General features: G+C 40.4%; 2 protein-coding genes across 2 annotated transcripts in view; one reads left to right on the top strand and one right to left on the bottom strand.

The window, feature by feature from the left end:
• Positions 1-1,583: 1,583 nt before the first annotated feature.
• On the top strand, positions 1,584-11,697 carry ipmkb (inositol polyphosphate multikinase b). The gene is made up of 6 exons (XM_055021247.1): positions 1,584-2,076; positions 5,565-5,650; positions 6,814-6,910; positions 7,031-7,203; positions 8,243-8,324; positions 8,432-11,697. The coding sequence occupies exons 1-6, from the start codon at positions 1,875-1,877 to the stop codon at positions 9,211-9,213; spliced, it is 1,422 nt and encodes a 473-aa protein (XP_054877222.1). The 5' UTR covers positions 1,584-1,874; the 3' UTR covers positions 9,214-11,697.
• Positions 11,698-14,035: 2,338 nt separating this feature from the next.
• The window catches only part of naglu (N-acetylglucosaminidase, alpha), a 15,611-nt gene continuing 2,240 nt past the window's right edge, over positions 14,036-27,406 (bottom strand). The window contains exons 2-6 of the mRNA XM_055021232.1: positions 26,673-26,820; positions 25,893-26,039; positions 19,205-19,290; positions 17,693-17,949; positions 14,036-17,576 (exon numbers count right to left, since the gene is read on the bottom strand). Coding sequence (XP_054877207.1) covers positions 16,300-17,576; positions 17,693-17,949; positions 19,205-19,290; positions 25,893-26,039; positions 26,673-26,820 — 1,915 coding nt within the window. The 3' untranslated portion in view covers positions 14,036-16,299. The remainder of the gene's footprint in view (positions 17,577-17,692; positions 17,950-19,204; positions 19,291-25,892; positions 26,040-26,672; positions 26,821-27,406) is intronic.

Raw genomic sequence — 27,406 nt, 5'->3', positions numbered from 1 at the left:
GTTTAAACTGTTTCCTTAAAGTCCATATAAATATATATTGATCTGGACTTTTCTTGTAACTAGTGAATAGGTTGTATAAAAGGATCAAAGTAAACAGCAACAGCAATAACATGTATGTCGGCAGTCTTATTGGATAGTTAACATAAGTTCAGACAGATATGAGACATGTACAACTTGCCTCTGATGGTCACATGCTCACCAGGCTCATTACATTGTATTTACCTTTCATTCTAAATGAGGCTTTAAAAAACAGCAATAGGTCATTTGTTCACAAAGTTGTTTTTCCTTCACACAGTGGTAGCCTGCCAGATGACTGCTTCTGGACACACAAAGCTGTGTCATGGTATATTCCTGTCAACATGGCCACAATTCATTTCTCTTGTGTCTTTATATTTATTCATATTAAATATGGAACAAAAGTGAAACTAAGATTTTTTTTTTCATCAACAATTAATTCTACTGAACACATTGAGTTGTTGAAAACCCGATAAAACATTTGCTCAAGCACAGCAGGGCCTTCCTTCTTCTCATGTGCAAGTAGATATGTTTGTGCATATCCATGACCCATCTTTCGTTTCAATATTTAATTTTTAAATCATCACTTCTGTCATCTTAATATTTCCGTCATCTTCCATACATAGATGGTATTTTTTATTTTAATTGTTTTCAAGTATGAACAATAACTTACTCAATCCAATATGTCATACTTTCAGTGTTGTATCTTTTCTTGTCTACTTCTTTGACTTTACCCATAGCATTAAAAACATGTGATAGCTTTAATAAATCTCTTCATTTTCTTTTCTGAATTTTGTCACTTTTGCCACATTTGGCTCATTTTACATCTATTATCTCAGCTCATTCCTCACTACTTGTAATCATCATAAATATATTCTAAACTGATTTTGTCTGCTTTACTGCACTTTCTTCGGTGTAGATGAGATTTTATGTGCCATTTCTTGTGAACTGACATTGAATGAATGAAGTGAATTATAATAGAAATGAGCTGTGATCTTCTTAGATGGAAGAATGAACATTTTTATATGAGGCATGAAGCTTGAATTCAAAGTTTAAACAATGCAGGATATTGTTGAGCTTACTCTCAATACAACATAAATTCAGGTCAGTTTGCGTCCTCTAAATCTCTGGATTTGAATTGTGGGACATTTTTGACATCTTGCTGGTCTGTTAGATGAGATTCAGAGAAAACTTGCTGGTAGTTTAAGCTTATCAGGTAACTGTGGTAAAAAGGGAAAGAGTAACCGGAAGTCGATTTATTAAGCTAGGATTCCTTGAACTCTCCATTTTAATTTTACCTTTGATATGTAATTAACTAATTAAACTCCTTAATAGTAAGGAATGCTAGAAATAGTTTTCAGTTACGTTTTATAGACATAAATGAGATGTCGTATATTATTATTATTATTATTATTATTATTATTATTATTATTATTATTATTATTATTATTATTATTATCATCATCATCATCATCATTGCTGAATTTAGAGCTTCTTCGTTTCTCTTATTTTGTAGGCAACAACCGGAAGCCGACCCTGGCTCTGCTCACATTAACGGCAGTAGGAAGTGGTCAGGATGTGTTTGTGTCGCTGTTCCAGAAATGAAAACCATTGAATCAGCGTTGGACGGGGAGCTAAGCGTCTCCGCTGGACGCCGCGCTGTGTGCCGTGGCGTGGCTCGGTAGTTCACTACCTGCTCCTCTGGTTTCACCGGAACCAGCCTCCACTCGAAGGCGTTTGACATTTGCATCAGAATTGTGTGATTGCGAAATGACGGTGGGATAAGCGAAGCGCTACATTGATGGCTTTGGAGCGTTACGTTCGGCGTTCGACCCCGCTCTCTGTGTTGGACTTTCGAGATGTCAGGAGCTAACGTCATGGAGTCCACCAAAGCGCTCGGTAAACTGGACCTGAGCCCCGGCTTGGCCGCTGTTGGGGACAGCGCCTCCATGAACCAGTCCGGCCAGCAGCTTCTGGGACCACAGGACCTCGCTCACCTGAACGGCTGTGTCCCACTTTCTCATCAGGTGGCAGGTCACAAGTATGGAGTGAAGAAAGTTGGTAAGGAAAGGCCTGTATATTAATAAACTATATCTGGACGTGGTTAATGATTTACTAGTGGGGGCAGTAAGAGTGATAGAAACCCAGCAGCAGCAGTCAGACGTTTGTAGAGCCTGCTGTTTGTGGATGAATGATTCATTTAAAAGGGTGTGGATCATTCCAGATATTTTCAGGAAAAACGATTTGTTCGCAGGGGTGTGACCAAGGTTCAGGTTCAAAGCAAACACAGGCCAGTCCCAAGTTCAGGCCTTAAACTTGAATTTTAATCACAGTAATAATGAATGAACTCTCAAACTTATACATTGAAAAGATGGATTTGTTGGCCCCAACAACCAGAAGGGAATTTCAGAAATATGGCACATAGGTTTTTTTGACTGTTGTCGAACAACATGGAACTAACATTCATTCATTCATTTATTTATCCAATTTATTCATTTAAATTGAATAATTACAGTGTTAAATTTAGCTCTCATTTACAAGGCCAACCTGGGCAAGTGGCCTGAGAGATGTAGCATGTATGCTGCTGCAGCATGCGTATTGCTGCAGCTTCTATGTTGCTGCAGCTTGTGTGTTGCTGTAGCATGCATATTGCTGTAGCATGCGTGTTGCAGCAACATATGGAGATACTCTGCTAAAAGGTGTTCAATGGACTACAAATGGACCCTCCCCAAAATCCAGAATGGCTCCATTGTTACACTCTGTGTAAGATATTAAGGTATGTCAACTTAAAAGGCTCAAATCTAAGAGAAATCAAGACATTTCTGATTTATAGCAAGTCAAGACTCAAGTCATAGATTTAAACCTGACTTGTCCAGTACCTGGAGTCCATACTGAGGGTTGGACAATGTAGCTGAAACACAACAGATCCAATGTTTTTCATACTGAGTCCGATGTGTGATTTCTCACTTTCACCTCTTAAAAAGACCTTACAATGTCAATATCAAATGTATTCATGTGTGAAACTTTTAAAAACTGGTTTAAAAATGCTTGTATAGAAAATATTTTCAAGAACTTGCTTTTATGTCAGTCATCCCTACCGACAGTTGGCCTGATTTTCAACTAACTGCAAGCAGTAAAACCGGCTCATAAAACAAGACCTGGCCGGTCTGACTGACTTCATTCTATACTATGGAAGGCCAAGGAGTGCAATGGTGCAAAAAAAGCAGATTTTCCAAAAGTTAATGCTTTGTGAACAGCAAATTTGATTAATTGATCATATTTATTTGTTGGTTAGCCCCACTGGTAGTGTGATTGAAAAGTTCCCTGGATGGGGAGAACTGGGGAAAACCTGTGTTGACATGAAACAACAGAAATGTGAAGTTCACTCGTCTTTGATGACTTTCCTTTAAAGCATTAATATATAGATGACAAAACCAGATTGTCTACCAGCTCAAGCAGCTGTGGTATTTAAGATAAAAATAAAGGCCTCACTAAACTACGTTAAATATTGTTCAAAACATTAGTACATTATTATTTATTTCAGTGAGACAACTAACATGTAAATGTTTAAATATATTTCTTTCAAAGTTTGACACTTAGTCGGATATTTTATCCGACTTTTTCACTCATGGACATGAGACGTGCGTCATAATTCCACACCAGAAGAAGCCAGATGTGGCTGCTGTGTGACGTCTTCGTCACACAGAAACGGTTCACACAGATCTGTCATTGCGATTGCATGTAGTATGAGCGACCATTCAAAAAAAAAAAAAAAATCGTATTTCAGCCAAAAATTAGAATTGAACATTAAACATGCTTTATGAATGTAGCCATTCAGGGATAAAATATAATTTAATCATTAAATTTTTTGCAGTCTCACTGTGTAAAGAGTTGCTTCCTCATTTCTGGTGACAAATGAAGGCCGGTGTCAAAAATAATCATATTTAAGTAAACAGCTGAGGTAAGAAGCTGTATTGCACAAGGTGTGCTGCAGTAAGAGCCGGGCTAAAAGCTATAGCTGGTACAAGCTACAGTGTCCAGCTTTTGTAAAAGAGACAGCATTTTTTATGCCTATAAACTTTTATACACTGTCAATAATTAATCGGTTACCTGCCAAATATTAACTACGATGATAACATTTCCCACTACAGGCAAAGAGAAGTGCACTTCTATGAAAGGTCTGTCAATTTAGTCCAAAACTATTAACATTTTTTCCCCTTCTTATGTACATTATAAGCTTTTAAAATAGCTGAATATAAAAATGTTTCACTACAAAGAAAGATGGGACCTTTTCACTTGGTTATGAGTTATGGATAAGCCCCTTCTCCAGGCCTCCTTCCTGTTCCTCTAGTGATCTTAAAATGGGGCAAAGAGTAAAAATCACAGTTCACAACAAGCTGCAGTGTGTTTCCACATTGTTGTGTAGGCAGAGAGACGGGTTGCGCAAGATTAAAAACCAGTAATTTTAATAACTGGTTTGTCATTGACTTACCAGGTCGACATACAGGATTTTGTCATGTTTCCCAGTGACAGAAAGATTCTCATGTCTCGGCAATGAACAGATCAGAAAAGTCATTCAAGAATCTTTATCTTTGAGAGTGCTGTAAATCATCCCCACAGAACATTGGATAAAATTTCATCATATCTTGTCAGTCGTCTCAGAAAGTGAAACAGTCATTTTAAAGATATTCATTACGTGCAGAGCAAAAACATTTTAAGCTTTTATTTTTTTAGCAATTTGAATGATTGTAGCTCATATATATGTATTTTCTCTCTCAAAAATGCTCAAAACATTGGACTTCCATGACTGATAGTTCCCACCTGCAGGGGGCAATATTTATACAATTAAAACAAAAAGTCACATTTTTATAAGAATGTTGCTTAATTCCTTGCAGATATTTGCACCACCAAATCTGTTATTTTGATTGCTATAAAAAGCTGGAGGGGTTGGTAAAGAGTAAAGACTTTATGTAATTGAAAGATAGATAAAATTTCCTGGATAATGAATGCTAAGAGTTGACAGATAATTGAAGGTGGATATTTTCTCATGACAATGAATCTAAACATACAGCAAACAAAACAGGCATTTTCATAAGAAGGAGCATAGCAGTGCTTGCATGACCCTATTAAGCTCCTGAATGTCATTGAAGATCCATGGAAAAACCCTGAAGACTTGAGTGTTTAGTAGAATCCTTCACAACCTCCAAGATGTGAATAATAGTTTATCCATACAAGAAACATCTTAAATGCATCTTACCTTTTTGCCAGTGTCCAATTCCTTTCCCGTCAGTCACTTGATCTGGAGCAGAAACATCATGTTCAATAGTTGATCTGCCATGTTTGTGCTCTTCATGTTCCTGCCTGAGGTTATCCTTTACACCTGGAAGCTCAACTCTCCGAACAGGCTCGGGACAATAATAGATCAAAACAATGAATAAAGCAGATACGGAATTCTTTTGATGGTCATTAGCATAATTCTTTTCTGCATAAATCAGCATAAGCATTGTATTCATAAACATAACTGAATATTCATACTGTGTGTGCTGCAGGTATTTTACAACATCCAGATGGAACAGTCTTGAAGCAAGTTCAGCCTCCACCCAGAGGACCACGAGAAATGCAGTTTTATAGCATGGTAAATAAAATTCTCACTTTTTTCCAGACAAATATTTCAGTTAGTTTTTTTGGGGGGTGGGGTTGGAAAAAAGAAACAGATTTTTGACTGGATTTTTGGAGTGGACTGGTGTAGGTTCTCAGCCGAGTGCTCCAGTCGAGGTAACTTGGACTTCTTCCCCTGTCTATTGGAGACTTTTCACCTCTAATTCAAAAGACGCCTTTAGTTTTGAACATGGTTGGAAATAACATTCTTATAGATTCACAGTAAGAGAACAGCTTCAAGCTGCTCCTCACCTGATCGCAGCGTCTGAGTTCAGCCAGCTGCTCCGATCTGGAATCTTCTCCTGTTCATTGTGATCCACATCTTAGGATCCTAGGAATCTAGTTTCAGCTCCTGTTCCTAAGGGCTCATTCACACCAACCTTGGTGAATTCGCTTTAGTGGAACTCCAGTCCATTTGTCCAGAAAGTCTGATTGGTTTGGTGAAGTGTGAAGGACCTAAAAAGTGAACTCTGGTCTGCCGACAAACCTAAGAGTCGGTTCAATTGAGGAGAACTCTGGTGCAGTTCAATTGCCAAGCAGACATATCCATTCCAAAAGGAGAAAATGGATTATAGTGCAAGGCATTCTGGGTAAATACAACCAAAACAATTGTGACTTTAGCGGGAGAAATGGCTCATAGAGTTTTACCAAATTTAAAAAAGAAATCATTTCACAACTAAAGTATGACGACACTCCATTGTTCACATTTTGAGAAGGAGGTTGTGCTGAGTGTCTTCTTCAGAGGCTTTTGTGTTCTTTCCTTCAGTGGTTCTTGTTGCAGCTCCCCCGCAGGTGAGGTGGGGAACAGGTTTTTTAAAATGGTTTGGATTGTCTTACACAGTTTCGTCCGAAAGAGAATCGCAGCAGCTGGAAATGGAGCAAATGTTGTAGTTTTGGTCCCCAGTAGAATCGAGTCTACCAAGACCGTCAGGTGTGAATACACACCAGGTTACTTAAATATTCATTGGAGACCAAAAAAAAAAAAATCTTGACGACATTAAAACTGCTGATAGTTCTGTTTTTATTCTGTTTGTAAAGCCTCAAACATTTCCATACAAGTCAAAGGTGTTTCTGCTTCTGGTCTGTCTGACAATACAGCATGAGTTTCATTGTGTGTGTCAATCTGTATGGTCATCACAGGTGTTTGCAGAGGACTGCTCTGATCCTTGTCTGCTGGACCTCCAGAAACACCTTCCCAAATATTACGGCACCTGGTCTTCTCCTGACAGCCCAAACGGTGAGAAATAAACTATGACCTCATCTCCTTTTCACAACGTGACAATTTATGCTAAAAGGCCTAAATGACAAAAGGAAACTCATTTCTGTATGATGACGCTTTGTGATGTCGTTGACGCAGAGCTCTACCTGAAGCTGGAGGATGTGACGAGTCGCTTCAACAAGCCGTGCATCATGGATGTGAAGCTGGGCCGCAGAAGCTATGATCCGCTGGCTTCACAGGAGAAACGGGAGCAACAGATCAGAAAATACCCTCTGATGGAGGAGATCGGATTCCTGATCCTGGGCATGAGGGTTAGCTCTTTATGATAGCTTAATAACTGACTGAGTATAAATAATATTTGGAATATTTTTTTGCCATGTGGAGTTGATGTTTATTTTCATGTTAAAACTGTTTAAGCATAAAGCTGTTAAGAGTTTCATATTGTAGAGATGGTTGACATATTGCTAACAAATGATCCAGATCTGAGGTGAGTCCAGCTGTACAGTGAGAGGCTTGAACATTACTGACTCGACCCAGATAGCAGCTGATCAGGAGGAGCTCCAGAGTCTGGACATTTGGCCCAAAAGCCTCTCCACGGCATCCACCTCTTCACAGTGATGCCACATTTAACTGATGCTGTGAGGTTTACCTGCTGTAGCCGTGTGAGCTATGTGAGCTGTGTGCAGCGCTACATTACCTTTAGCTTTAGCTGCCTTGTCATTTACAGAGCTAAACGTATCAATTGCGTTCTGCTGCAGTCCATTTGGCCTCCTGTAAAAACAAAAGCACAACCTGTCAGGCTTTGCACTGAAACAATGGAGCCTCTTCAGATCCAAAGCATGAAAAATCTATACTTTATTTCTTTACTGTATTTGCTTGGGCCAGATACAGTGAGTAACTTTTATAAACAATATTTTATTAATTTATTTTATTTTATTTTTTTTACATTTTTGTTAAAGTATGCCTTGATGTCAGAAACTCTGTCAGAAATAACCAAGATTGACCAGCACATTGACTAGCACGTACACTAGCATAACTTACAGCGCCAAGAACCTCCTCCTGTCTCTGATTGGTTGTTTCTGACAGAGTGGTATCTGAAACAACCAATGATGACTGTAGAAACTCAGAGAGAAGTCAGAGGAACTTAATTTTTTTTTGTCTCATAAGCGCGACGTTAAAAACAACAACAAAAAACATTGTTTATAAAGTTATATACTCCAACTTTAAGATCAAATTCTTGTGCTCCTGTAAGGTGGTGTTGAAGTAAAGCCTGGTGGCCCGAAAGGCTGATGATGAACGGACTTTGTTGAAAGACGACCACCATGTTGATGAATCCTTGCTGTTTTTCAGGTCTATGATGTTCGCAGTGAGACGTTCAACTCCTACAACCAGCACTATGGAAGGGCCCTGGCTCAGGACACGGTTAAAGACGGTGCGTTTGTCCATCTGATCTTATTCTCACACTTCCATATTTGCCTAACTATTTTCATAAATAGCAATTCAAACAGTTGAGATAAAGACAGCTATGTTCCCCTGCAGGTTTAGCTACGTTCTTTGAGAACGGCGTGTGTTTGAGGAGGGACGCCGTCCGGGCCAGCATCTGCAGGGTGCAGCACATTCTCAACTGGTTTCACTCCCAGCACCAGCTGGCCTTTTACGCCAGCTCCCTTCTTTTCGTCTACGAGGGTCTTCCCTCCTCTTTGTCATCTCTCCTCATCGGCCCGTCAGTCAGCGACGGTCTGATGAAAACCGCCCATTCGGTGCTGGTTAGTGATGGCGGTCAAAGCCAGGAAGAGGAAGCGGGTCAGCAGGAAGCTGGACAGGAAAACAAGCTAGCCGAGTACAACAACAACACCGAAGTGGGCGTTTTATGGGACAGCAGCATCTCCATGGTTCACACCAATCACAGGAAGGACAGGGACAAGCCCTGTGTCAGGGGTCACCTCCACTTCAGCAGGGTGGATGATGTAGTTGCCGAGGTAACGAAAGCCTCCGATCACGCTCCTGCGCCGTACGAAGAAGACAACACGTATCAGAGGAAGGCCGACCCGAAGCTGTCACCGAATGGGAACAGAAACCAGGATGGAGACAGAGGCAGGACAGAGGAGGACAAGGATGGGATGGAGGGACAGAGGGGGACAGACGGACAGGGCGGGACAGGAGATGCAGCTGTGGAGGTCAGAATGATCGACTTTGCTCATGTTTTCCCAAGCGACAGCCTGGACCACGGCTACATCTACGGCTTGAAACACCTGCTGACGGTGCTGGAGCAGATCCTGTGTGACGCCGCTCAGAGCGCGCTCAGTCCGCCTACCTCCTGAAGTCCACATGCAACCACTGTGTCTTCTTCTCAGCTAACGCAAAACTGGAGCAGACTGGATGAGCCGCCATTGATTCTTCTTATCCTGAAGGCTTTAGCTGCCTTTCTGTTGGCGACTGCGTCCCGTATTTTATCACAGGTTTTATTGTCGTGAACATGAGTTGGCGCCTCAGCTGCTGGTTGTTTTGGAAAAGTTCTGGATAAATAATATTTTAAGTTACTAAAACAAAATGCAACCTGTATTTCCCACAACTTGTGGGTTGTTTTTCTGCAATTTAATTCCACAAAATGTACCACCCGGAAGTTCCAGGAGTTCGTCCTGCATCTATCCTACATGTTTCTGCGCCATACCCCTCCAGCTGATTAGGTTCCTGAAACCACCCTCCTCCAAACACCCTGTAAATTGCGGGATGCGCAGGCTGCAGGCTGAGATGCGCAGGCTGCAGGCTGCAGGCTGAGATGCGCAGGCTGCAGGCTGAGATGCGCAGGCTGCAGGCTGAGATGCGCAGGCTGCAGGCTGCAGGCTGAGATGCGCAGGCTGCAGGCTGCAGGCTGAGATGCGCAGGCTGCAGGCTGACCTGCGACCTTCATACCATCATCCCTGATTACTGGAAAGCATTTTATTATTAGCAGGCTTCAAATGAACAACACGTTTCTGTTTTTCTCATCTCTTTATAAGATAGTAGATATGTGTTCTATGATATCACTTTACTTTATGCTACTGGATAAGTGCTATTTTGACTAGATATAATAAATTAGTGACATTTTCAGACTGTCTGGCTCTGTCAGGCACATAATCAACTCTTAATGAAACTCCCAGTCTGATCACCTGACTAATCATTTGTTCATTCATTCGTTCATTCCAGAGGAATTAAAAATAAAACTTCATCAGCAATGGAGTTATGCTGCTACTGATCCGATCCATGTCTTTAGGAATAAAAAACAGATCTGTGAGTCTTTCATTAGATCTGTTCAGTTTAAATCGCTTTCAGTTGAAAACTTGTCTGACTTTATATTTGTTTACAGGAGAAAGCAGGACTGAAAAACAGTAAATTAGGGGTTTGATCAGCTGTCCATGAATAAACTGCAACTCATTTCTAAACAGCTTAAAGAAGCCAGTGGTGGAAAAGACTTGGAAAATGATGATAATGTTGGAATCAGTTGTTAATTTAGTGCTTTTCTTTAAACCACTGACGACTAACTCAGGTATCCTCCCTGTCTTTTTAATGTGTGTGTGTGTGTGTGTGTGTGTGTGTGTGTGTGTGTGTGTGTGTGTGTGTGTGTGTGTGTGTGTGTGTGGTGTGTGTGTGTGTGTGTGTGTGTGTGTGTGTGTGTGTGTGTGTGTGTGTGTGTGTGTAAATCAATGCTATATGCTGTATAACTGGTGGTCTTTCTACTTGATGTTGGTTGATTTTTATTTTTGTAATCTCATGGCTGACCTGATCTCATTGCTGTTGACCTGAACCTTGTTTTAAACTTTTATATTTGATTTTCATTCGTACCTCTTGACAGGAAGCTTGATGTATTTACATTTTACTGTTGCTGTGATCAGCAGCCAGATTTTCCTTTTGGAATCATCTCTCGTCTTCGCTGCTCTAATTTTTCTCTCCACCTTCAAACGATGTGAGGAACAGGAAGTAATCTGAGGTTCCACCGCTTGTTTCGGTTTTAGAGTTGCAATATTATTTCAAAAAGCCTTTCAATTCGACTCACCAATTGATTTCCACTGAGGTTCGTCTTGAAACAAACAACCATCAGTGGGAGATTATTTCACTCTGTGGAATCATCTGTTGGTTATTAATGGTTAATCCCAAATGTTGGATTTGGGATTTAAATCCTCTTCCTGTTGGTTGCTGTAAAGGAACTTTTTCTGCTGTCTCCTTCCGCATTGATCATTTAGACTTTTGGACGGTATGAGGATGAAGTGGGAAAAGCTGCTTTTAGCCTGAATGAAGCTGGTGAACAGTCTGAATGTGTTTAAATGAATAATGTGATACGTTTTATGAATGAAAACGCTGACCGCCCCTTAGATTTTAGCTAATCTGACTATTTGACCAAAGTTGGAATGATGGCTCATCTACCACTTTGTCTACATGTGACAGTACTACTACTGTCAAACCAAGTCTAACAAAAATGACTGAATATAAAGACCAAAGTTGTTGTTCTTGTGAACAAATGCATATGTAAAGCCCATCCTAATGTTGACGGATAAATAATTGTTCACCAGTTTGACCGATCTAATTTATTTTTTATTTTTTGTTGTAATTTCTAAAACTCATTAAGTCATTTTTTAAAGTGTTGGAGGTTTTTAGCTCTTGATTTGCTAAAAGGAGATTGTGTAGGATTCCACAATCTTTGTTTTCTATATTATTTTCATATCAAAAAGCTTTAATCGAAAGTTTATTTATATATCAAGAAATAATTCAAGTCTCTTAAAGAAACATGTCATAGTTGGTTTAAAAAAAAAAACACAAAAAACTCAATCCATAGTTTGAGTTCTTGCTGTACAAACCTCGGTTCAATCTACAGAAAAGAAATGTATTTTTCCATCCCTTTTGGAATGAAATGTTTGTGTTTACCAGCTCTGCTCCTGACATTTGGATAAACAGATTTGATCTGCTGCAGAACACCAGCTGCAGCTTCCTGCAGGTTGTCACACGTTCCCATGGAGTTCATGTCCATTTCTGTTTGGACTTTCATCTATGTTGGAGACGCTGCCAGCGTGTCTCATGTTTTCTCATATTATTGATGGCATGCGTTTACTGTGCCATGGCATATTTAACACTGTTGGGTTTTCGCTGCCCTCCTGTCTCATTTTTGTACGTTCAGATCTTTTGGAGCCATTTCTCCTCTCTGGAAACGGAGACTTCAGAGAAAGAAAGCAACTGTCAGAAATTCCTGCGGCAGCTGAACTTTGTTTTTGGATTTTCCCCTGAGATGAATTAAACCATATATATTTCAGATTGCGGGACAAAAAGTTTTGATGTGATTAATGCTGGTCAGGTTTTCTACAACACAAGGCAACATTTTAACAGGGTGAAACCGTTTGAGAGCCACTGTACATGTAGTTTTTGTACCACTGTTAAAACACTGGAGATGCTTTTTAATGCTACAGTAAATCTCAGTGCTTCAGTCCTGTACAAAGCAACATCATTTTAACCCGTGACAATGAATTAATGTAATACTAAACTTTATTCAATAATTGTTCTAATCTTAAAAAGACTGAGATGTTATGTTTTCCTTAATATTGCTATTTTTTAATAAACCTTGTCTTTTATTTTAAAAAAATGCTAAATGTCTTTCTTCTTTTAGGTTGTTTTCCAGGAATTACTCAAGTTGTACAGTTTTTTTTTGTTTTGCTTTTTTCCCTCCATGGGCCGACTGGTTTAGAGCTGCACTCCTGTCTTCATACTCTGGATGCTGTGCTGATAATATCAACCTACTGGTCATCAGTCTGGATGTAAATATTTGCAATGTCTCTGTAACTGATGTCGCCCTGTCGGATCACTTCACTGTTATCTTTAAAAGTTCTTTATCCTTTAACCCACTTGGACAAACAGCTACTGTCACAAAATGTTCTTTCATAGAAAACACAGCAGAAACATTTAATCAAATCTACTCCTCACCCTCACACTTAAGCTGTAATGATGTACATAAGTTGGTAGATGATTTTCAGTCTAAAGTTTCAGATATCATTGATTCAAATGAAGGTTGTGTCTGGTAGGAAGAAATCTCCATGGAGAAAAGCACAAACAGTTCGATCTGCAAGACAACTGCTGCAGATCGAACTGCTGCAGATCCAGAAGCTGCTGATCCAGAAGCTACTGATCCAGAAGCTGCTGATCCAGAAGCTGCTGATCCAGAAGCTGCAACTGATCCAGCAGCTGCAATTGATCCAGAAGCTACTGATCCAGAAGCTGCTGATCCAGAAGCTGCTGCTCGCGTTCTCACTAAAACCAGGAAGATAGAGACACAACACCAGTTTTAAAGTCCCTCCACTGGCTCCCTGTAGATCAAAGAATAGATTGAAATACTGTTGTTAGTTACAAATCACTGAACGGTTTAGCTCCACAATACATTAAAGATCTGCTGTTGTTGTATCAACCTTCCAGACTTCTCAGGTCTTCTGGTTCTGGCCTGCTCTGCATCCCCAGAACCAGAACCGAAAGAGGAGAAGCAGCTTTCAGCTGGAACAAACGTCCAGAAAACTAAAACAGCGGAAACCCTGACTTCCTTTAAATCTCAACTAAAAGCACCCCTGTTTAGAATTGTATTTGAAATGTAATCATTTGCTAATTTAATGATGGAACTTGACTTAATGTCATGTTTTGATTGTTGATTCTATGTTGCAATTGCACAAAAATCAGTGAGGGACAATGGAGTCCCTGAGTGAATTTCTGTGAAAGAGGAGTACAGAGCCTCATGCCGGTAGAAAAACGGCCAGTGACTGAAGGTCATTGTGTGAAACAGAAACCCTGTGAATTCTAGACCCTATTTTGATCCATATAACAGTAAACCTTTTGTGGATGCAAAGACAAGAACCCCCACTTGGTGACTTTGTGTCTGTCATGATGTAAAGCACTTTGAAATGCCTTGCAGCTGAAATGTGCTGTATGAATAAAATTTGATTGATTGATATGATGCTGTATGTGAGCAAGCAACTGCTTCTTCATCCAGGTCGTCTCAATGCTAATATAGTAGTTCTGGGTTCCAGTTTGCAGGAGGTGGAAGGATAATGATAATGATCTGAATTATGAATCATTTACTACATCTGTGAAACAATGTTACTAGAAAAATGTTAAGTAGTGTAAAATAAAGAAGTCTTGTCTTCAAAATATTTTATTATGCAATGTAATCATAGAAAAAATCATTTTGACTTGAATGAAAAGTCATTCAAAAATATGTAATAAAATTTATTTCTAAATATTAATAAACAGAAAAAAGATCCCTCCCCACCAACAGAAAATAAAAATTGAATTAGATTTCCATCTAAATAGGAAATGAAGGCAGCATACCTGGCAGAAAATTCAAAATATCATTGGATGATCACAACTTCAACTTCAATGTGGCACAACGACTAAAAACACAGCAGCTAGAGAGAAACCTACTCTATCACTACTACGGCCCTGACAGAACATGGACCTTCAGTATTAGCTAGGCTACATCTGAAGTGTTTCTGTGACCGAAAAACCTTTGCACAGTATTCTGTGTTCTGCAGATTTTCATGCACTAACTCAGTGCTGAGCATGATGGGCTCCTGCACGATGTGAAGAGGTGAACCAGCTAACTGGGGCTGACAGGGAGAGTTAGCCATGGCTGATGTGGGATTCTGTTGAGAGGATGCAACCTGTCAAGCACAAATATTGTAAAACATAATTTTTTCTCTTGCAGTTAAAATGAAACCTTTCATAGCTAATCTGCACTAGGCTGCACTGTTTTCAATTCAAACGTTGTGCAAATAGGTTAATATTAACTCCCTTTCTAAGAACCGGAGAAGATGACTCCATTAATTACAGAAAAATGCCGGAAGAAAAAATATTTTGAAATAAACATTCGTTGAAATAATGTAATTTCACCTTGATTATTGCCACTAAATTATCATAGTTTCCTCTAAAAATGGTTCTAAATCTAATTATTTATTATTAACAATTCACTTTAGAAAATAGAGCAATAGGAGCAGGAAGCCAAATGTTTGGACAGAAACACACTCTGGCTGTTACACTAACCACATGCTGACTCCTAGTGTGATGTATGGATTGTACTGAACCAGTTTGTCCCCTGAGATGGATTTTGTTGTGAGCAGGCACGATTTAACGAAAGTGGAATGATCAGAAACACATCAAGCACAGAGTTGACTTTCATCTCAAACAGTGAATATATATCTTAATCAAAACCCCACTAAATAATTTGAACAATTATTGACAGCCTTCACATTTTCAACCACATTAACTATTAAAGCTGCAGTATGCATGTAGGGCCACATGTGAAAAAGAAAAAAAAAAAGAAAAAAGAAAAATCAAGTTCCTCTGCTGCTTCCTGTGGCCCTACAGCCATCTACACAGTTCTGTCAGAAACAGCCAATCAGAGCCAAGAGGAAGGTCCTTAGTGTTTTCAATCAACTCATGTACATGCTGCTCACACCCTCTTCTTTGCCCTCTGCTATGCTGCAGCTTTGAAACCTCGGCACATTTATCGAGAAATCAAGATGAAATCCCGAGTCAAAGGTCGTATCACTTTAAGGAAAACCTCATGACTGAGTTTCTGTGTCGTTTGGTTGTGAATGCACTAAATTGTATTGATAATGGAGAAAATGCATCAAGACGTTTTTGGGTTTTGTTGGATGGAGATACTTTGTGTTGGTTTTTGGCTCGTATTTGACTATTGGCATTAATCAATCAAGGAAGAAAAAGTTTTCTACAGTGCAAAAAAACAGAATAAGGTCAATAATTATTCCATTCTCATTTCCACTTTTGATAAAAAAAATTTTCAGGTTACTCCAATTTCTTTCCATGGGATATTTGAATTCCTTCACATGGCTTTTATTTCTATTCTAGGTGAAATTTAGGATTTGCTTAACCCTAAGCCAGTGGTTCCCAAATTGTGGGGCAAATAGTCATTTCTATAGTTGGCAATAGGAGCACTGAGATGTTTTTTTTTCTTCTGTTTTACAATATACAGTTTCAACACAGTGACAGTTTAATCTGTCATAAGGTCATCATAAGAGATGGAGTCATCATCTCCCACCAGCCCCCACCATCACTGACACACTATTGGAAGTCTTTTGTGTGTGATTCGGGGACCTGACGGTCTGACGGGTCGCCCTTCTAGCTGTCTGACCGTGACATTTGCCGCAGTCCTCCTGAGCATTGTGCTAAGGCCGCAGGAAGGATTAACAAACATGCTAAAAAACATTTTTCTTTATAAACATTACATACTGCAGCTTTAATATGCTCCTTTTTAAAAAAGTATTTTTGTAAAAGTGATCAGTAAATTAACAGTTATTCCCAATAGAATCACACACACCAATCAGCAGCTCATTTCAATAAATCATACCAACAGATCATTTCCGCTTATATGTGGACAGTGTCTATTTGCCACTTAAATAGGACAGTCCTGGGACAGGGGACATGGGAGAGTTTTCTTTCATTTGTTGTAGTTGTTGTAGTCTCTTCATGGCTTGAGGGTAGTACTTGAGGAAAATTCTGTGGGCGATCTCATAAGTGTCTCCCTGAGGTTTGGTTGGGTACTTCCTGCCATTGTAAATGAATCCCTGTTCAACCTGGAAAACTGCTTGGTTGAAGGTCGCCTGCTTGTATGGAAGTCCACGGTCCAGACACTCCACAAGCGTTTGGACAAACAACCCCCACCGCTGAGCGTAGTAGTCTTCGATAAGACCCCCCCACTGTTTGTTAGCATAGTCCAGGATCTCGCCGCTGGGACCCCACAGAGTGATTTGGTTTCTGGCGTTCATTTCGTAAAGCTGTGCCTCTCTCTCGTTCAGGGCCTTGGATTGGGCTCGCTCCAGCCACGTCCCTAACAGGAAGTTCTGGTTGCTACTCAACAGTCGGTTGAGTTCAGGCAGGAGGTCATACACCAGCACACCACCCGCAGTCAGCAGCTCTGGCATTTTTTTATTGGCGAAGGCGTCTGCGATATCCTGGTAAAAAGACGATGTCAGAACTTGCAGGACCTGCCGGGTCACATCGACTAGATCGTACTGGAAGGTCTCTTTGGACATAAAAGAAGGAGCTGCTTCCATGAAGAGTCTCCAGGCTTCAAACAGGTCAGCTGGGTCATACCACAGGTCTGTTCTCATCTGGAAAGAGGGCCTGCGAACGAGCGGGCTGTGATTGTGATTGACATAACCCGGTATGGTGCAGTTATACACACTGGTGAATAGGAGCTTCCATGCAGCTGTCAGGTTATCATTCATGCCACCAGAGCGCCGTACTGCATACAGGGACACCCACTTTGCAAGGTTGACTGGCTCTTTGCGCCATGCCAGTTCACTCATCAACTCATAGATAACTGGATTCTGCTCAATACCCTCAGGTGTCATGCCTATTCCTACCAGAGTGGAGTTTGGGAAGTGCAAGGCTTTAAAAGGCCCTGAGTTGATGCTTTCAATTGTGCCAAAAAACCCATTGTTCCCCCCAAAATTGTTCAGCATACACCAGATGAAGGGCTGTCCATAGAAAGACTCTGTGTATGTGAAAACTGGATCAGCCTCTGCAAACAGATCCAGCACAATCATCCTTCCCAGGGGAACTCCATGGAGTAGAGCCTGGATCTGTGGCGCCTTCCAGAACGTCTGATCGCTGAAGAACAGCCAGCCTTGCATCAACCAGATCGCATTAGGATCAACTGGAGAGAAATCAAAACAAGGACAACTTTTGTAAAAGCTTGATGGTGCCTTTATGGAGCAAAGTTAGATTCAAAACTTGATACAAGAACAAAGTTTCTGACACAGAGACACTCACCGGCGGTCATTGAGGCAAAGACAGAGCGACTGACTGCAGATAGGTAGGTGGGGTCAGAAGAAGGTGGGGTCATCTCATTGAAGGTGTCAGTGTTATAGATGTGGTCTGTGCCAAACCGTTTTACCACCTCAGACAGATAGAGGGTGCCAATCTGGAGAAAAAGTGGGTCCCTTGGATCCAGGATGTAGGAGCATGAGAAGCTGCAGTTGAAATGTGCCCACGGTCCCAGCCTGGTGACATTGGCTTTCGGGTACAACCTGGACAAAACAGGCCAATTACACAAGATCAGACAGAAACATAGAAGCTAACTGTGACAGGCCTACTTTTTGTCATTTGGTGAAGGAAAGATGAAGCAGATTCCCTTCAGAGAATATCTCTCTATTTCACCAAACTGCTCCAAACTAAACCTTTATTGTGGAACTGCTTCTTTCAAAGTTAGGCACACTCCCAATTCCCTGGAAAAGGAAACTATGAAGAAAAAAAAGAAGAAGGAACTATCTAGAGCCAGACCAGGTTCTGATCTGCTTCCACTGGGACAGGATCTCCTTTCTACCTTAGAGGCAGAACAAAAACTTTTTCTCCACTGCTCTGTTTGGGATAAAGGCTGCATCCATGGGTGAGTACAAGCTATCAGTTGCCCAAAATGTTGAGGTTAACTGTTTATGTCCAAGAATCAGTCAGGTTCCATCTTTAGAGAGGAAGTTGGACACACAGTGAGTCCACCCCATGAGAAACAGCAAGCACACAACTAAGCATGAAACTCATGAACATCCTGGATTTGAGTCCAATTCTTTTTTGGCTTATGTAATATTATTCCAAAAACATGATTGCGAGGCCCATTGGGTTAACTAAATAGCTTTTACAGATGAGGTTGTATGCATGTCTGTTTATGAAATGTGTCTGTGTGTTGTCCTGTGGGTACAGAAAGAATTGAAATCGTTATTTTGTAAAAGTGCCAAGCTGGTAATATTTTCCATTCTATTTTTTGTTAATTTCCAAACAAAGTCATCCGAGTCTCTGGATTGTAACAGGCACCGTTCTTGTTTGATATAACTGCTTTCAGTTTTTGTTGCGGTGTGATGCATGACCACAGGGAAGTTCATCTCAACCTCATAGAAACTACAAACAAAATGATTTATTGAGTGAAGCAGAGCTTAATAGCAGTTTGGTTTTAGAGCCGTTATTCTTCTTCAGGTGCCCTGTCACCTGATTCTGTCTCCTTCAGGTGACACAGTCAGGTGTCAGAGTCACCTGTCACTCTGTGAGTCAGTGACTGTGAAGAAGATGCAGCAGATTGTCACATGTGTGTTTATGTTAAGGGTCAGGGTTAAAAACAATTGTATAAAGGCATCAGTCAATGACTGAATACATGAAAGACACATTACTTCATTCATTGGAAGAAAGAACAGACTTTTATGATCAGTTCCCATTGAACAACTCTCTACTTTTGAACACAACACACACGACTAAAAGTAATAACTAAAATGTGTCAGAAAAATAAGGATGCGTTACCTGAGAATTCCTTTGGGAACGTTCCCTGAGAAGGCTGGCAGCACAGGTATCATTCCAAACGCTCTCATCCGCTCCAAGATTTTAAACTGCAGGAAGAAAGAAAGGTGATGAGGATTCAGTCCACAAGTTACTCAAAAAATGTACTTGCCATAAAACTGTGATGTTAAAAAGTCTCCTTCCTGTTTATTAAATCAATCATGACCTCAACCAATCACAACATAGTATCTCTACAACTAGACTTAGTGGGAGAGCTCCAGTAAACGGAAAGTGCAGCTCTGAGGAGGAGCTTTGTCCTGAAAGGCCGGGCTAAGTCCACTTTAGCCCAGCTGTGCTGTGATTTTGCACAGCTGGATGGTTGCCATGGAAATTAAACAATTTCTCAAACATGTATGAAAGAATCAAAGGAATGTTTTTGATGAGGGAATAAAATCATAATATAATGCAAAGCTCAAAAAAAGTAGACTTGCCATAAGTCTGGCCCTTTAAAGAGATGAATCAGCCTCACCAGAGGGGCTTATAGATAATGAAGCGATGCAGCGGGATTTCACAAAATATGTTGTTAAAAAGCTTTCATAAATGTTGGAGAAATTGTGATATTATTAATCAAATATTCGTTATTCTCATATAATCTTATCATGTTGTCTTTCTTTTATTCCTTTATTATTTGATCTCATTATAGAATAATGAATGTTTCTTGTATTGTTGATTTGCTCTGATTCCTTTCTCAGAAGGCCTCACTGACGGAATAGATCTCTTGGTGAAGAGCTCTGCTTTCGTCTGAGTTGCTGGATTGCTACAAGGCTGTCACTGTGAAGATTCCCTACATATTGTGTTTAACTTTGTGCCTGGAAGAAGATTGTCTAGTGCAGAATAATTGTATTAGATAGTAAATGATATTTGACGCTGTAGCTGTGTGATGATTCGTTTCCCCTCCCTTTAGAGCTACAGCGTCCTTGTGATTAGGGATCCTAGAAACAATAAAATAGAGGAGCAGACAAAATGTGCTTCAGAGCGGTAGGAGATTGTAACTGAAGCACATCTCTGTCCGTTCTCCTCGCGAGTGAAAAAGAATCTAACTCTTTTGTCTTTTCTGTCTTTGTTAATGTATGTTTAACAGGTGTTAACCCTAACATTTTGGTCCTTCGAGCCGGAGGTCATATACTGGAAAGATTCCGGCAGGTGTGGCGGACCCCAGTAAGACCGTGCGCACGGCAAGAGAACCTGTTAAAGGACTGGGCTCGGCCTGCCTGCTGGGATCTGAAGGTTGACGACACTCCAGGGAAAGACAAGAGAGGGTGAGTGATTCTTCTTTAAAAAGTGGCGAATGACGTTTTAGAGAGTAAGTCATTCTTCTGTGTGAGAGAAGAGTGACTTCTTCTTTGACTGAAGGTTGTTGCGCGCACAAGTGAAAACCCTGTCAATTCTAGACTCTAACAGGTAAAAATAGTTGCACAAAATCCGTGTAGGGCAGCGGAGTCCTGGCGCAAAAGTTCCGCGATAAGGTGTACGGAGCCTGGTGCTGCAAGGTTGGAGACCTTGTCCTGTTGTGGGCAACGGGGCCCGACAAATACCCGTGTTTAAACGGACGGCGGAGTCCGGCGATAACAGGCGCTTAAATTCCGTGATAAAAAAGTGTGTATGTGAGCGTGATTGGAGGTATAAATACCACTTGGTATTTTATCTCATGTAAAACAGTAGGATTGTGAGCAGCAAACCTCTTGTGGATGCACAGGCAAGAACTCTCCACTCGAAAGAGTTGAAGTGAGAGTTACCACAACAGGTTCTTTCAATTGCTGGCCTACTGAATCAGATCTCCAGTGTCTAGGACTCCCTAGGAGTCAGCACAACTGGTCCAAATTTTTACAAAAAAAAATGGGGAAATGAATAAGTAAAACTAAGCCAACAGACAGTCTAAAATCAAACGACTGGAAAGTTATTAAAGATCAGGATAAAATAAAACAAAAAACAAATTCAAATAAAAATTGTACGAGGAAGGGTATGATGATGTACAATTAGTAGCGCAAAAACGAGAAAGTGGGGAGAAAGAAATTACAAAAGAAAAGGAAAAGGTTCCAGGAGCCTTTTCCAGGATGAGGAACAAGTGTTTTATGAGGACAGGAGAGGAAGAGAAGGCTTTAGGGGCAGAGGTCAGAACCTTAGAGGTTTAAAAGGGCGACGGGGGAGAGGAAACTACAGGCACAGTTACTCAGGGTGCTGGTGTTGCGGGCAGGAAGGACATTTAGCCAGAAATTGCCCAAGAAAAGAAAACAAAAAACACAGGACAGTCAGCATGATTAAGATCAGAGAAATTGGGGAGTGAATAGGTCCAGTTAAATCTTCAGGATTTACTTTCTATGGACAGCATAAGACCTGAAATAACTCTCCTAATAAATAGCAAACCTGTAAATTTCCTCTGTGACACGGGTGCATGTAGAACATGTAGAGAAAACATTCTTGGGGTAAAATATTTGTGGTGAAAATGTCAAGATCAGCTACAGGAATAAAAGAAGGGGATTTCTTTGTTGTCCAGGGACACAGGGAACTGTATTACTTTTATTCATTGGATGTGCCCAACAAACCCCCACACAACACTGCACAAACACTTCTGGCAGAGGGGCATAAAGCCATTTCTGCCCTACAGGATCAAAAGTCTCCTGATGATTTGCATGTCACACTTTGGATCAAAACAGTTCCTGGGCCTGATAGGAACTATGAAGCGAGACTCAACAAGGTCACCCCAGCCAAGATAACTGTGACCTATCTGTACACAGACACAAAACATGTGCCTGATCCACACACATTGTTGAATTCTCTTAGATCAGATGCAAAAGTATTCACGGTTGTAGACATCAGTAAATGCCTTTTTCTCAATACCAATTGAGAAAGAGAGCCAATTTTGGTTTGCTTTTACTTTTGAAGGGAAAAGATACACGTACACCAGACTACTTCAAGGCTACTGTGAAAGCCCTACATTTTTCTTTCAAGTAATGAGTGCAAGTATGTCAACTTTTCAACCCCCAGGAGGGAGCCAAGTTTTGTTGTACATAGTTGATGTTTTATTGCCTCTCCAGACAGGGAAACCTGTAAGCAAAACACTTTAGCGCTTCTGTAACATTTAGCTAAAGAAGGTCATAAGGTTAACAAAATAAACTTTAACTGTGTAAACGAAATGTAAAATATTTGGGTCATAATTTGAGTGAAGGAGGACGAACCATAGCGGAGGAAAGAAAAACGACAATTCTCCAAGCTCCCAAACCACAAACAAAAAAACAGATGATGTCCTTTTTGGGGTTGACTAACTATTGTTGAAACTGGGTGCCTAATTATGCAGAAATTGTGGCAGCTCTGAATAAATTAATGTATAAAAGATTTTAAAATGTCTTCTTCTTTGTTGTGGGCAGATGAAGCAGAAGAAGGACTTTGGAAACTAAACAGGCCCTCGTGTCAAGCGCTGCGTTAGCATTACCAGATTATCAATAAAAAAAAAAACCTTTTGTTCAGATGGTGGATTGTAAAGGTCATGTCAAGACCTCGGTGCTAGTCTAACAGCATGGTGATAAAATGAGACCAATAGCATATTTTTCTTCAAAACTTGATAGTGTAGCGTGTGCTTTACCACATTGTGTGAGAGCTGTAGTTGCTGCTTCTATGGCAGTAGAAGTTAGAGCTCCTATAGTTCTGTTTCACCCATTAACATCAAAAGTAACACATGCAGACTTATTAAAAGAATTATTACAAGCCGTGCACCTACCAAAACAACTAGCAATCTGTAAATGTGCGGCGCACACTGCAGGGACAGATAAGGTGTCCCTAGGGAATGCTTTTGCAGACAAAATAGCAAAAAAAGCAGCTGAGGGAGAAATAAATGTATTACATGTGGACGTAAAAATTAAATTTATGAAAGAAACTTTAAGAGACATGCAACAATTAAGTCCTCAAAATGAAAAGGATTTATGGATAAAAAAATGGAGCAAAATTGGAAAAATTATATGAAACTGAACCTATTTTACCAAGAAAAAGATGTGTATAAATGGGCTGCAATATTGAGCCATGGGTTTTCGCATGTCTCAACAGGGGGATGTTAGGATACATCAACATTACACTACTTATGGATTTATTTCTTATTTAAAAAAATTCTGTAGGACCTGTTTGATATGTGCAAAACATAACTCTCAGGGCAATCTAAGATCACTTAGAGGAAAGTTTCCTACTCTGCAATATCCATTTCAAGTAATGCACATGGACTTCATAGAATTGAATAAAAGTGAAGTATTGTTTAGAAATAATTGATGCTTTTCTAAATGGTTTGAACATTTCACTAAAAACCCAGATGCAGCGGAAAAGCCAACTTGGATACATTTAACACTCTGCAAAAAGTAATTTAATTTCAAAAGTAATTGGGAAGCAAGCTCAAGACGCTCACCGACCTACAGGGCAAAGTCCAGGTTACAAAGGGGGTTAAACCAAATAGTTTTTCCGTCTCAAAACTGGTGAAGATTGTCCACAACCCTGTAGTGTCTTTAGGAGCAGAACGAACTTGCACATTAATGAAAATAACAAGTGAATATATCTTTTTGTTTTTATTTTGTGTTTTCATCTGGGAACAATTCATGTCATAAATGAAAATGTATTCTTGTAACACTGTTTACAGAATGAGGATGGGTATTCAGGTGTGTTTTCCACCTAGTTCTGTTATCATTGTTTTAGTCTCCTGGGCAAGTATGACGTCAGCAAATACAGAGATTAAACTTGATGTATGACAAATGATGTTTTAACACTGGACTGTTCTCTCTGTGAACAATGAATTTAACCCTGTCTTTCGTGCAGATGTCTGGTGGTGGTGCAGTGGTGACAAAATTTTTAATAGATTACCTAGGAAGGTAACAGGGATGTCTGCATTAATTTCTTTATTATTGCCTGTTTCTGTTTATCCTATGACTGCTGATCATTTAATTCATGCTTTAACTGATGTTGTGCCTCAGCAGTGACGTCAGTTGCAGAAGCGAGACCTGACCTGGAGGAACAATGATCCTACATACATCGATGCCATTGGTGTTCCCCGTGGTGTACCAGATGAGTATAAATTGGCCGACCAAACTGCAGCAGGATTTGAGTCCACAATTTGTTGGTGGTGTACATTAAACAAAAACGTTGACAGAATCAACTACATCCATTACAATGTACAAAAACTGGGCAACTGGACACAGGCAGGCTTCGAGGCGGTACACGAGCAGCTGTCCGCTACATCACTGATGGCTTTCCAGAACCGCATTGCACTTGACATGGTGCTGGCTGAACGAGGGGGAGTGTGTGCAATCTTTGGTTAAAGATGCTGCACTTTTCTACCCAACAACACAGCGGCTGATGGCAGCCTGACGAAGGCCATTGAGGGGCTCCGTACCCTTAATGGTAAGCTGAAGGAGTTCTCTGGAGTGAATACTTCCAGGTGGGACGACTGGATGAATGTTTTTGGAAAGTACCGAACCCTTGTGTCCTCTGTTCTAGTGTCGATGGCAGTCTTTGCTGCCATTCTAACCTTGTGTGGATGCTGTTGTATTCCTTGCCTGCGTTCTTTGTTTAATCGTCTCATCACTACAGCAATTTCGCCCATGGGAAACCAGATGACGCCGATGTATCCTTTGCTGGCTAGAGAACCTGAGTCTGACGGAGAAAGCTCTGATGAGGACTCTCTTGATGTGTATCCTGATTCTAAGTTTTGGTCTGAGTATAAGCCCTGAGTGTAAACATGTTTGCTTTCTTGAAAATGAACTCCCAGCTGAAAATCGTTTTGAAGTGGCTGTTTAGGAGGGATATGAGAATTAGAACAAATATGTGATAAACAGGGGGGAAATGTTGGAGAAATTGTGATATTATTAATCAAATATTCGTTATTCTCATATAATCTTATCATGTTGTCTTTCTTTTATTCCTTTATTATTTGATCTCATTATAGAATAATGAATGTTTCTTGTATTGTTGATTTGCTCTGATTCCTTTCTCAGAAGGCCTCACTGACGGAATAGATCTCTTGGTGAAGAGCTCTGCTTTCGTCTGAGTTGCTGGATTGCTACAAGGCTGTCACTGTGAAGATTCCCTACATATTGTGTTTAACTTTGTGCCTGGAAGAAGATTGTCTAGTGCAGAATAATTGTATTAGATAGTAAATGATATTTGACGCTGTAGCTGTGTGATGATTCGTTTCCCCTCCCTTTAGAGCTACAGCGTCCTTGTGATTAGGGATCCTAGAAACAATAAATAGAGGAGCAGACAAAATGTGCTTCAGAGCGGTAGGAGATTGTAACTGAAGCACATCTCTGTCCGTTCTCCTCGCGAGTGAAAAAGAATCTAACTCTTTTGTCTTTTCTGTCTTTGTTAATGTATGTTTAACAGGTGTTAACCCTAACAATAAATAAATAAATAAGCAAATAATTCCCCTATGTATAGCAGCTTATGAGTCACATCAGGAAGTGATCCGAATCTGAATGTAACAGGATAACCTGTTGATTGGTGCAATCAAGACGCAACAACCAGACTTACAGACTGTATGAGCTTGTCTGTGTGTCAAAACTGCTGCTCTACATTCAAACATGTTCATACAGCCTCACTCACTGGTTGTGTTATTAGACGGTCACTGTGATTGTAAACATTAAGTGTTAAAGTGTGTTGACATTCAAAGAGTTATGAATACTTGGAGGTACAGTTGGTTCACATGCCAGGACTGAGGCAGAGGCCCACCAAACTTGTCCATGTTAGCCATCCGGTTCCAGGCAAGAAACGCCGGTCCAGAGAAGAACTCTTCCACCTCCGACTCGTTCAGTCCAAGAGCTCGGTACACCTGAAGGGCAAAGGGCAAACAGGTTCAGGAGGTCATCACAACTTCAGCTGCTCAAATGAGATCAAGCAACAACCTCCATGAGGCAGGCTGTGTTTTAACATGTACAATAAAGGTTTTATGAATCCTAAATTATGTTTAAAGAATTTCTGTTCAGTAATAAAGAATCCAGAAGTTTAGGTTTCCACCCGTCCAATGCCTTGTTTCTTCTGAACGGTACGGTACAGGTTGGTGTGCTGCTGGTCTGGACTGTAGAGTAGGAACTGACAGTGGGCATTTCCACTCCTACATGCAGACTTAAGGTCTACATAGATACACCAAAACTGAGTTTTGAAAACATCTCCACTTTGACACTATGAAGATGTGTATTTTTTTCCTCAATATGGCACAAAAACACCAAAAAAGCCTTTAGAAAATGTGTGTGTTAGTACAGAGAGTCCCCAGTTTAATGAGGTCACTGTAACTAGTTCATTCAATCATAACTCCGCTTTCACTGATTTTTCTCCTTTTTATCAAAACTTAAACAGTAGCTTTGTTCACCGTTTCATCATTTCAATAGATTAAGAAGACACTCTTGTTGCTTAATGAATAATTAGTTGGGTTTTTTAAACTCAGAGATAAAACATTGTCTCTCACCTCTTGCCACAGAGCTTCTTGGCCAGTGAAAGCCAGAGGCAGATTGATTCCATTCAGAGCCATCCAGTCGATTTCCTTCTCCCATCTTGGCCAGTCCCACCACACAAACGAGTAACTGACGGTGCAGACGTTCTGGTAGTACCGGAATCTGGACACAACCAAATAAAATCCATTAACTTTGGAATATAAAATGATGAAACTAGAAAAGCTCCAAGTAGTGTCACTGCTCCGTTGGGGATGTTGTTGTTCACTCAGAGGTTTGTTCAGCCAAACTCCTGAGTGAAGGAACATGGAACGCATGTAGAGGAATGCGTTCTAGCCATATTCCTCTGGATGAACATTAGGTCAATATTCTGAGCAGAGGAAGTCTTGTTTTAGGGATGTATGCACCCTTTACATAAAACAAATACAATGTGTCAGTTCCTCTGGTAGAGGAATAACGGATACATGATTAAAATCTCCAGATATTGCTACGTACATATTGGGGTGTTGTATTGGAGTGTCAACGACTGCAGAACGTACGCGGTTGCCAGAAAAAACACTGATGAGCACATGAGTAATGTGGCAGAAATCTATTGCGCCTGTCCAGGTCCCAGGAACAATACTTCATATAGATTACACTATCTGTTGTTGATAAGTGCTGCTAATCCACCTCGTTTGCTCTTTCATTTGATGCATTTAATGAACAGGAAAGAGATTCTGAAGAACACATTGGGTTTACTTAAGAAGTGAAG

The sequence above is a fragment of the Poeciliopsis prolifica genome, unplaced genomic scaffold (assembly GCF_027474105.1).
Source record: "Poeciliopsis prolifica strain line A6 unplaced genomic scaffold, Auburn_PproV2 SCAFFOLD074, whole genome shotgun sequence".
Classification (NCBI taxonomy): Eukaryota; Metazoa; Chordata; class Actinopteri; order Cyprinodontiformes; family Poeciliidae; genus Poeciliopsis; species Poeciliopsis prolifica.
The sequence above is the reverse complement of the archived record's forward strand: the minus strand, read 5'-3'. Positions and strand labels throughout refer to the sequence as shown.